Source organism: Lissotriton vulgaris, unplaced genomic scaffold (genome assembly GCF_964263255.1).
Source record: "Lissotriton vulgaris unplaced genomic scaffold, aLisVul1.2 SCAFFOLD_2575, whole genome shotgun sequence".
Lineage (NCBI taxonomy): Eukaryota > Metazoa > Chordata > Amphibia > Caudata > Salamandridae > Lissotriton > Lissotriton vulgaris.
Window position 1 is genome coordinate 133,298 of NW_028246190.1, and position 12,337 is coordinate 145,634.

The window sequence follows — 12,337 nt, forward strand, 5'->3', positions numbered from 1 at the left end:
CATCCGGTATGGGGAATTTCCCCAGGGGTGGTCTGATTAGATTTTGAGATTTGTCTGCCTTGGCGCAAGATTCGCATTGTCTCAAGTGCCTTTCAACCTGCGTATCGACGGCCGGCCACCAGTAAGCTTGCCTGGCCAGGGCCTTGGTCTTGGTGATGCCCTGGTGTCCTTCATGCAGTAAGGCCATCAGATGTTCCAGTACGCCTTTGGGGGGTATCACCTTGTCCCCTCTCAACAGGAAGATGGAGTCCTCGGCTAGTGATAGTTCCTCTCTGACCTCCCAGTACCTTCGGAGCTCTTCTCTTAGATGTCTCTTCTCCGGCCATCCGTGGACGACATAACCTTTGATGGCTTCCAGATCAACATCCTCCTTGTAAGCTTCCTCCCACTCTTGCATACTAATTACTTTCTCTGCCTCTTGGATCGTGGTGACCACATAGCCTTCCCATTCTTGGTCTTCTTGGGCACTCCCAACTTCCATGGCTGCTGCTCTGCTAAGGAAGTCCGCCACTTTGTTTTGTGGCCCGGGGATGTGTTCCACATCGTACATAAAGTCTAACAGGCGCAGAGTCATTTTTACAATCCTAGGTGTGGCATGCGCATGGCCACTCGATGTCAACACTCGGACTAAGGGTTTGTGATCCGTTTTTACTAAGAATCTCGCTCCCCACAGGTACTGGCGGAATCTCTCCATGGCCCACACCACTGCCAGCATCTCCTTCTCCACCACGCTGAACTTTTCTTCGTTGGGGGCTAGGGATCTGGATGCGAAGCTGACAGTGTGTATCTCTCCCTTCTCAGTTTTCTGCATTAAGACTGCCCCCAGACCTCGGTCACTTGCGTCCGTCGTGAGGATTGACTCTGCCTGGGGATCGAATCCCTTGAGTGGGATGGTGGTACTCATCTCCTTCTTTAGTGTCTCAAACTCTTCATGTTCTGCCCGACCCCACTGGAATCTGTTCCTCTCTTTGAGCAGCTGTCGAAGGTGGTGCGTCTTTGAAGCAAATTGTGGCACAAACTTGCTGTAGTATTCGGCCATTCCCAAGAATGATCGAACGTCCTCCTTCTTGCACGGGGTGGGTGCATCTTGAATGGCCTTCATGTTGGCAGTTTTGGGCCTGATCCCTTCTTCACTTATTTCGTGGCCTAGATAAGTGACTGATTTCACTCCCAAACTGCATTTCGACCATTCGGCTGTCAGTCCGTTGTCCTGTAGGATCTTGAATACTTTGTGGAGCTTCTCATTGTGGTCGTGCATGGACTTCCCCATTACTAGGATATCATCTTGAAAGAATTGAACGTCGACGACTCCTCTCAGCAATTTGTGCATCATCTTTTGGAAGACTGCGGCTGCCGAAGCTAGGCCAAATGGCATCCTTAAGAATTCATAACAACCAAATGGTGTGATGAAGGAGGTGAGGTGTGTACAGGAGGGGTGTAGCTTGACCTGATGGTAGGCCGACGACAGGTCCACTGTTGAAAACCATTTGATGTTCTTGGTCTTCGACAACATCTCGTTTATGCGTGGCAGGGGGAACTTGTCGACGAGTATGTTTTTGTTCAATTCCCTCAGGTCCACACATAGTCTGACTTTGCCATTGGGTTTTTGAGCTACCACCAAGGGAGAAAGCCACTCTGCACTTTCTATGGCTCTTATCACCCCTTCTTTCTCGAGTCTGTCCAGCTCTTGTTGTACTGCCTCTCTGCTCCTGAACGGGATGTTCCTCACTTTGTGCACCACTGGCGTTGCTCCTTCTTTCAGCTTGATTAGGTGCTTGAATCTCGCCAGCTCCCCGATTTGGCCATTAAATACTCTTGGGTACGCACTCTTCCATGACTCCACATCATCTCTTTTCTCCATGTCCATAAGCAGGATTTTCTCGATTCCTCCTGGATTCAACTGGATCCCCAAGGCACCCTGGTCTCTCCAGCTCAGCACTGAGGGGCCTTTCTCTGCTATGTACAGTTTGCACACGGCTTGGCGGTCCCTGAACTCGAACGACAGGGGACAGTACCCCAACATTGGGATCTTTTGCCCGGTGTATGTGACAGGACGCAAATCCATTGGACATAGTCTTTCTCCGTGTGTGGATGCAAATTTGTCTTCCCATACTTTCCTTTGAATTATTGAGATGGGAGCTCCACTGTCCGCTATCATTTCCAACGGTATCCCACCGATGTGCATGTCTAATCGCTTGTCATTTCCTGAGTCGTCCATCTCCAATACCTGGACATCTATGTACAGGATTTCCTCTAGGTCATCAGTTTCTTCAGATTCGTTGGTGTCGTCTTGCTGCTCTCGGTCAACAAACTTCACTGTAGTCCCTTTCGGTTTCCGGCGGCACACTTTCTCGTAATGACCAAATATTCCACAATACGAGCACTTTGCTCGGAACGCCGGGCATACCTTGTCATTCCCCAGATGGTTGACACTCCCACATCTGTAGCAGCTCGGACATCCTCCCTTATTCCCTCTCTGGTCTGTGGGATTGGTGGACTTCTGCTTTCTGCCATCCAGATGTTTCTGCGACTCCCTTTTCATAGGGCGTTCCCCTCTTTGTTGTGTCGATATCTGGCACACCGACTGCGTACCTCCTGTTTCTTTCTTAGCTGCTTGGGCGCAGCGTTTTGATAGTTCAGCTTTCTTTACCATGGCCCAGATTTCTTTGAGTGGGGCATCTCCGTTCACCCATAGTTTTTCCTGGACATGGGTGCTCGACGTGTGCATGATGATCTGGTCTCGGATGAGCTCGTCGTGTAGTGCGCCGAATTTGCATGAGATGGCGAGTTTCTGCAGGGCAACTACATATTCATCTACAGTTTCGCTACTCTTTTGCTTCCTTTGGAAAAAATTGTAACGGTCAATCGCGACACACACCACGAGCCGGAAGTGTGCATCTAGGTCAGCAATGGTGTGGCTGAAGACATCAGTGTCTGCGGCATCTCTTTCCACTTTCACGATGGTGTCGTAGATTCTGATCCCCTCCGGGCCCAGGTTATGTAGCAAGATTTTTTTCCTTCTTTTGCTGGAGTATGGAGCGCCTGCCTCCTCCTCTAACGCGTCGAGGTAGTTAAGGAAATACCTCTTCCAGTCCTCCCATAGCCTCTCCGGTTCCCCTGGATTGGTTAGGAACGGTACCAGTTGCGTGAGGGACGACGAGTGCACCGCCATTCTGCCCGCTCTGTTCCTGGTGGGTTGGACAGAAACTGTCTTCCCTTGGGGGCTGCCTGGAGCGTTATGCTTGGTCGGGTCCCCTTCTTCAGGGTCACTCTCGCTATCTTCTCTTAGCTGTGCGTGGGAAGGGGTAGGTAGTGTCTGCGCCCCTGCACCTCCTACTGCATGTGCGTCTGCTGTCTCTTCAGGGCGAGTGGTGGATGACTCCCCTCTGCCCTCTCTCTGTTCCGCCAGCTTGCTTGGCTGGTCTTATTCTCCCTGGGGCGATGCTCCCACTGCCCCTCGGGTCGCCTCCTTTTTGCGCGGGCTCTATCGCTATGCTCGCTTGTTCCGAGCTTCTGTGGTGCGTGGTGCCCTGAGCGCATGCAGGCCTACCTCTGCTGCCTGATCTTCCTGTGTGCTTCAGGCCGGGGTGCGCGCCTTGTGTTGCCAGGTGTAGCCCTCTGCCACGCTCCGTCTTGGTGTATTTCACGTTGGTTGCCAGTACGCTCGATTTGCTTGACCTTGATTGCTCTTCTGCAATCTTTCCTGGGGTTCTGCGTTAAATCTGAAGCCTCGTCGCCATTGTAATATCGTGAAAGAAGAACTACACGTGGTAAGTATATGTAGTTACTTTATTAGTAGACGGAGCGCCGGGGATACACAACCGTTAACTCTGAAGCGGTCGGCGCCAATGCACAAAATGGCCGCCTTCCGTTACCGTTCGCCGTGCTTCCTGTTCCGCCTAGTGGAACACTAGTACGCTAACGCAAGAGCGTTACCACACCTCCTCCTCTGTAAGCCACCCGCCACCCGATTGCCAAACTTGAAAGCTGACCCACGGGCAAAACCAATATATTGGCTTTGCCACTGCTTATTAACTTCTACTCTCACTTGTTTTCCTTTGCTTCCACTCCATCACAATCTCTACCTCATCTCTGCTTTCGCCCCCTATTTCTGTGTCATTCTTCTCTTTCTATCCCCTCTCCTCCATTTCTCTTCCACATTCTTTACCTTCATCATCTGCATTACCTCTAGTTCTCTCTCTTTCTCCCTCCTTTTTTCCCTCATCTCACTTTTCCTTCTTTGTCTTTTGATCTCTCCTCTTCCAGTGTGTTTCTAGCTCTTTTTGATACTAGCATGTTCTGTTCACAGGCGCTGATGCCGGTAACAGCGACACTTCCAGAGGAGACTTGCGGATAATCCTTGTTGGTAAAACTGGAGCTGGGAAGAGCACCACCGGAAACAGCATCCTCGGCGCCAGAGTCTTTAAATCTAAAACAAGTACAAACTCACAGACAACAGAGTGTCAGAAGGAGACCGCTCACCGTCTGAACAGAAAGATTGCGGTGGTTGACACACCAGGGTTAATTGGTACAAAGGTTTCTGAGAAAGATACCCACAAAGCAGTGGATCAGAGTGTGATCCTCGTCTCCCCGGGGCCACATGCGATCATTGTGGTGCTGCAGGTTGGACGTTTCACCCCAGAAGAAGAAGAAGCCGTGGACAGGATCCAAGCCCTGTTTGGAGAGGAAGCTGCAAAGTACACCCTTGTCTTGTTCACATGTAAAGATAACTTGGAAGAAGACGAGCAGACCATTGAAGAGTATGTTGAAGAAGCAGATGTAAGATTGAAAAGCCTGATTGAGAAATGTAGTAATCGATACTGTGCTTTCAACAACAGAGCAAAAGGGAAAGAACAAGAGCAACAGGTATCTGAGCTCTTGGAAATGATAGACAAGATGATGCAAGAGAACGGGGGGTCGCACTACACTCAAGAAATGTTTGAGAGAGCAGAGCGCATGATCAAGGAAAAGGAGGAGGAAATCAAGAGGGAAAACGAACAAGAGAAGGAAAAGAAAAAGCGTGAGCTGCAGGAAAAGCATGAAAAAGAGTTGGAGGAAATAAAAACAAAGAATACTAAAGACCTACAGGAGGAGAAGAAGAAAATGGAAAGGGAACTCAAAGAGAAGGAGAAACAGCTAGATGACGAGTACAAGAAGAAAGAAGAAGGGGTCCGGAAAGAAGCCGAGAAGTCTCTAGTAAAGAAAATGCTGATTGGAGGGGCGGTTGGAATGTGCACAGTAGCAGCGGCTGTATATTTGGGACCAGCTGGTGCTTTGAAAGCAGCAGTGACAGGAGCCACTGCATTAATAGAAAAGGGTATCAAGGTGGCCTCAGGCTGAGTTTGATTTCTATGGGTCAGAACAAGGGTTTTTTTCTCTAGGAAAAGGGCGCACTGCTATGTATTTACACTTTATATGCTAAAGAGTGGTAATTGTCTGTAGAATTGAGGTGCAAACGGGTGAGGGGATAAGCCCTACAACCCCCAAAGAAGTGCTAGCAGTGGCTAACACTGGATAGTTATAACAACAAAATACCCGCGCACACTCTGAAAATTAGTTAAACAGTAATGTCAGTGTCGACATGTAAAACAGTGAGGAGACACAGGCCTGAAAAAACACACAAGAATGATTATATATTAAGCGACTCAGGTGTTGATGTGTAGTGTCTTTTAATGTTCAGACACGGAAAAACCAGCCGACACGTGTTTCGTCACGTGTGGCACAGTCAGCATGCGACTCTTCAGGGCTGGGTGAGGATACAAAGAGGAAAGTTTTGGAATGTATGACAACATTATTAAACTTTTACTTTTTAGTGTTACAATTACTGGATTAAACGGATGCCAAAAGAAAACCGACGATACGTGTAGGGAGGGTAAAATTGTGGTGCGAGGCGTGGTCGGGTGAGGAAACCATGTGTAGTATCACTGGGTGATTGATGGAAATTACCCAAGGGCAAGAGTGGTAAGTCATGGTGAACATTGTGAAATAAACAGTAGTACATATGGTGAGGGTGATAATAGTGACACAGTCAGGGTGGGGACCAAAGGGAGACATAAACAGTGCTGTGAAGAAACGTGACAAACACTGCCCGTGTGCATGAGGCGAGTTACCAACGGCTGGTCATACCTGTAAAAGGTGAATTTAGAATGGGAAGGTCTGTAAAACAAAAAAGGTATACTGCTATAAGCTGATTGCTCTAATGGTGTATCGGTCATAATGTATACGCTATCGAGAATGCAGAAAAAATGATTGGAATATCTCACCGCTCTGTCAGTGATAATTCCGACCCAACAGGGCCCTGGACCGGATACAAATCGTCTAGTCGATAAGCTGTTTCCTAAATAATACAAACAGCAGTAAGTAATAAGATACACCTATCCAAGGTGTCGGTGTACAGGTGATGCAGCCACCTAAACAGGTTTCGAGTAGAGCACGTTTGTGACCGCTTACCAGAAAAGAAGTGTCGTATTGAGTATCAAGCTCGGTCGCGGAAAATGATACACTTCGGGTTTATCAGTCAACTACGGAGAGAACATAAAGGGGAGGAAAAGGCGGAGTGAAAAAAACGGGTAGAACGGGTAGGTACAGCTCTGCTCCCGCCAACAAATGTCGGACATGCATCAAGGTTACGATAGTAGAGAAAGAAACAACCATGTTAATTTGAAAGGTATCGAGCCGTGTGGGGGGAGTAAAACTTCTCGGCCCACAATGAGCTCGATTATTAATGATATCTATAATTCTGCGTGACACGACATATGGTCGAGACATGATTAGTATATATCTAAGTGTGTTTGATCTCGCGTGTATGAGTCGGCATATAGTAGTAGTTAAAAGTGCCGAGCCATGTCAATAATGAGTGCGCTCATATACGTGACAAAGGTTGACAAGCCTGCTGCTAATAATACAACAGTCCTAGAAAAAAACGAAGTAATATAACGAGCTGAGTATAAAAGACCACTGATCCGAATGTATGTTACGGGCACCAAACTGTGTATTGTTGTAAAAGGAGAAGAACTTACTGGTGTGTGGCCAAAAAGGATAGATCCACGGCGTGGTGAGAGCACGTAGATCAACAGTCACAAGTTGCGGTACTGAAAACAAATTATAGAAAGGAAACGTCTGAAAACCTGTAATTCCAACAATGCCGGAATAATAAAACTACGAGTAGACAGGCCGGTGTACCCCCAAATGGATGACTTACTGAGTTACTAGACGGGTGCGTCCAAAAACAGTCTCTCGTGTGTGCGCCGGGTATGGTCACAGAGAGTTTCCGCTAGAGGCGGAAATAAGTACCCCGCCCAGTAGGCGTAACGTTGACCCGTGTTTGGAAAGCTAGACTGCTACTCGGAAGGAGTGGCGACTACTTCCTGTGCCCTTGTGAGAAAACTAGAACGGTGACCTGAAAGTATCATAATAAGCGATGGTAAGGTTCCGTTTGCAGTATGAGCGCCGGAATTGCAATTAAGACAGAATTAGGCCATGTGGATCATGTGCCTTTGTTCAGTAGACTGCGGTCTTAATTACGACCATGAGCTTCAGTACTTACTAGGGGATTAGAATATGTGTCACGAATGATGTCACTCCCTCACACGGGAACCGGAAGTAGTCACCACTCCTTCCGAGTAGCAGTCTAGCTTTCCCAACATGGGTCAACGTTACGCCCACTGGGCTGGGTACTTATTTCCACCTCTAGCTGAAACTCTCTGTGACCATACCCGGCGCACACACAAGAGACTGTTTTTGGACGCACCCGTCTACTAACTCACAAGTCATCCATTTGGGGGTACACCGGCCAGTGTACTCGTAGTTTTATTATTCCGGCATTGTTGGAATTACAGGTTTTCAGACGTTTCCCTTCTATAATTTGTTTTCAGGACCGCTACTTGTGAACGGCGTGGCTCTCACCACGCCGTGGATCTATCCTTTTTGGCCACACACCAGTGAGTTCTCCTCCTTTTCCAACAATGCACAGATAGGTGCCCGTAACATACATTCGGATCAGTGGTCTTTTATACTCAGCTCGTTATCTTACTTCGTTTTTTTCTAGGACTGTTGTATTATTAGCAGCAGGCTTGTCAACCCTTGTCACGTATATGAGCATAGCTCGGCATTTATAACTGGGAAACAACCGTTAGAACGCAACATTTACAACGCACTACCATTACAACAAAACTTTTACAACGCAACATCCATTACAACGCATGCCATTATAACGCAACCATTACAACGCATGACACTACAACGCATACCACTACAATGCATGTCATTACAACGCAGTCATTACAATGCATACCATCACAACGCATAGCATTACAACACATAGTACCTTTACACTATCCAACACTTACCCTACTGTTGCACCCCATGGAGTTAGAATAGTAATTTTTACCCCTACACTATCCAACACTTACCCTACTAATGCACCCCCTGGAGTTATAATAGTAATTTGTACCTCTACACTATCCAACACTTACCCTACTGTTGCACCCCCTGGAGTTAGAATAGTAATTTTTACCCCTACACTATCCAACACTTACCCTACTATTGCACCCCCTGGAGTTAGAATAGTAATTTTACCCCTACACTATCCAACACTTACCCTACTGTTGCACCCCACTGGAGTTAGAATAGTAATTTTTACCCCTACACTATACAATACTTACCTTACATGCAATGTAATGTTATGAGTTGTAATGGTATGCGTTGTAAAGGTAGTATGCGATGTAATGGAATGCGTTGTAAAGGTAGTTTTTAAAAATTAGTTTTAATGGCATGCGTTGTAATGGATGTTGCGTTGTAAAAAATGCGGTGTAAAGGTATGCGTTGTAAAAGTATCCGTTGTCACATCATACATCCCTTATATTACTACTACCATATGTCGACTCATACACGCGAGATCATACTCACTTAAATATATACTAATCATGTCTCGACCATATGTCGTGTCATGCAGAATTATAGATATCATTAATAATCAAGCTCATTGTGGGCCGAGCACTTTTAATCACCCCACACGGCTCGATACCTTTCAAATTAACACGGTTGTTTCTTTCTCTACTATCTTAACCTTGATGCATGTCCGACATTTGTTGGCAGGAGCAGAGCTGTACCTACCCGTTCTACCCGTTTTTTTCACTCCGCCTTTTCCTCCCCTTTATGTTCTCACCGTAGTTGACCGCTAAACCCGAAGTGTATCGTTTTACATGACCAAGCTTGATACTCAATAGGACACTTCTTTTCTGGTAAGCGGTCACAGACGTGCTCTACTCGAAACCTGTTTAGGTGGCTGCATCACCTGTACACCGACACCTTGGATAGGTGTATCTTAATACTTACTGTTGTTTGTATTATATAGGAAACAGCTTATCGACTAGATGATTTTTATCCGGTCCAGGGCCCTGTTGGGACGGAATTGTCACTGACAGAGCGGTGAGATATTCCGATAATTTTTTCCACATTCTCGATAGCTTACACATTATGACCGATACACCATTAGAGCAATCAGCTTATAGGATGTATGTATGTATGTGTGTTCTTATATAGCGCTCGACTTACCCTTGGGCATCTCGGCGCTTGCATTGGGAACCCGTCCTGGCTTTTTACCCTGTGAGATAACCCGTACTGGGCATCCCCAAGGTGAAAGCCAGGCATCCCGCCGCGGGGGGCCGTAGTGGAGATTAAGCAAGCTATTGCCCAGAGTTGCAGAGTGTGAACCCATGATTCGAGTAGGCACAGAAGTGAGAATTATCGAGTCTGTGGACACTTGGGCTCAGACCCTGCCGCGTCGGGAATTGAACCCTAGTCCCGGGTCTGACCTCTGCTTCAGGGTATGCCTCCTCTAACCAGTGAGCCACACTTCTCCAAGCAATCAGCTTATAGCAGTATACCTTTTGTGCTTTACAGACCTTCCCATTCTAAATTCACATTTTACAGGTACGACCGGCCGTTGGTAACTCGCCTCATGCGCACGGGCAGTGTTTGTCATGTTTCTTCACAGCACTGTTTATGTCTCCCTTTGGTCCCCACCCTCACTATGTCACTATTATGACCCTCACCATATGTACTACTGTTTATTTCACAACGTTCATCATGACTTACCACTCTTGCCCTTGGGTAATTTCCATCAATCACCCAGTGATACTCCGCATGGTTTCATCACCCGACCACGCCTCTCACCACAATTTTACCCTCCCTACACGTATCGTGGGTTTTCTTTTGGCATCTGTTTCATCCAGTAATTGTAACACTAAAAAGTAAAAGTTTAATAATGTTGTCATACATTCCAAAACTTTCCTCCTTGTATCTTTACCCAGCCCTGAAGAGTCACAGGCTGACTGTGCCACACGCGACGAAACACGTGTCGGCTGGTTTTTCCGTGCCTGAACATTAAAAGACACTACACATCAACGCCTGAGTCGTCCAATATATAATCATTATTGTGTGTTTTTTCAGGCCTTTGTCTCCCCAATGTTTTACATGTCGACACTGACATTACTGTTTAACTAATTTTCAGAGTGTGCACGGGTATTTTGTAGTTCAAGCTGAGTTTGAGGCACAGCCTAACTAACGACACCTCTGTTTACGCACGTCACTGCTATGCTTTGATTTTAGAAGACTGTGCGATGCAGAGCCGAAGTACCATGATCTGTATATTTCTTTAATCATTTTAGAACATTTCAAAGCTAAGCCATGGCTCAGAGGGCCCCGTCTGATTCTACTTTAGTAAACAATGTATAGATAAAATGACACAACCAAGAAATGACATATGTACGGCAGAGCTCATGTAGAACCGAACAATGATGTGACTAGTATGTCAATGTTACTTTCCTTATGTCTCGGGTAAGTACAGCGGGAGGATTCTTAAATCGCAGGTGCGTATATCAGCAGTTGTAAATTTGCATTCATTTACTAATTTTTTTTGTTTACATATATATATATTCCAAAAAACGTATCAACTTTTTTCGGAAAAAGATCCAACGGCACTCCTTGGTGGAAACGCCTTTGGAAGTATTTGATGGACAATGCTGGTTGTATGCTTGGAGGGCAGAGCTTCAACCCTTTAAAACCTGCCAATAAAAGGAGATAAAGTACGCTGTGTGTGGCGCCTCAAATTTTGGAGCAACTTTGTGATGGATTTATATATATATCAGTAGCGGCCCGTAGAGGGAGTTCTATGAGGCGGGGCAGGGGAGGGGGATAGTAAACACCGGAACGTGGATGAATGGAGGTAAGTAAACAAATAAAAAAAACAAATTTTGTTACGCCCGTGCCCAACGGAACTTCCGCCACAGGCCGCCAAAATCCAAACATCAAAGGTGCCTGTAAGGGAAAGACCCACAGCAGGTAGCTATAGCTTTATATCTTTATTGGAGATTGCCGCATTAAGAAAAACAACAACTGTCGCTCAAATCGCCCCAAAGACCGACGCGTTTCATGCTCCCCGCATTTCATCAGGAACTAAGGGTTTAGACTGCGGGATGGCAAACCGTTCTTTGAGCACCTGTATTCAATTAAAGCCTGAGCCACGGAAGAGGCCCTGCTGTGCGAACAGACCAGCGGTTGTGTTAAATAGCACGACGGCATATGGAGCAAGGAGCGGAGTTGGGGGGAGTTAAGGTGCCGTTTTTAAGAACAAAGAGTATGCCGCAATCCACTTGGATTTTAATATTTTGAATAACTGCAGAAGGCACACGACCCACTGTGGTAGGAGAAGGGCACCACAAGGGGAAACGGCCACTACAACGCGGCCGTTTCCACGAAAACCTTAACCATGCATGCATTACAACGCATGCATTACAACGCATGCGTGGTTACAACGAAAGCCTTTACCACGCATACGTTTACTACGAGATGCGTAGTAAAGGCATGTGTGGTAAAGGGTACAATAAAAAAAAAGGGAGGTTGGGGGGGCTCCCCCCCATAAAAAACTAACCTGAAGTCGAGATGTGCAGGCAATCAGCGCCGTATAAGAGGAAACGGAAAGAAACTTCCGCTTCCTCTTTACGACGTATGACGTCACCACGGAAGACTTTGTGGAGAAGGATAAGCGTGGAAATACCATTCCGTTGTAACGCATGCGTGGTAAAGGCATGCGTTACAACTGCGTTCATTGTAAGAACATACAATCCACCACAAGTACCAGAGGGCCATGAGACTGGCTATGCCCACTGAGGCAGGGACTTTAATTGAATACGGGTGCTCAGAAAACGGTTTGCCATCCCGCAATCTAAAACCTTAGTTCCTGATGAAATGCGGTGAGCATGAAACGCGTCGGACTTTGGAGCGATTTGAGCGACAGCTGTTGTTTTTCTTAATGTGGCAACCCCCAATAAAGATA

The 12,337-nt window shown here is 46.7% G+C and overlaps 1 protein-coding gene across 1 annotated transcript in view; it reads left to right on the forward strand.

Annotated features, from left to right (window-relative positions):
- LOC147666110 (GTPase IMAP family member 9-like) overlaps positions 1–5,470 on the forward strand; it is a 115,282-nt gene extending 109,812 nt beyond the window's left edge. The window contains exon 4 of the mRNA XM_086949292.1: positions 4,310–5,470. Within this exon, the coding sequence (XP_086805418.1) occupies positions 4,310–5,340 (1,031 nt within the window). The 3' untranslated portion in view covers positions 5,341–5,470. The remainder of the gene's footprint in view (positions 1–4,309) is intronic.
- The last annotated feature ends 6,867 nt before the right edge of the window (positions 5,471–12,337 follow it).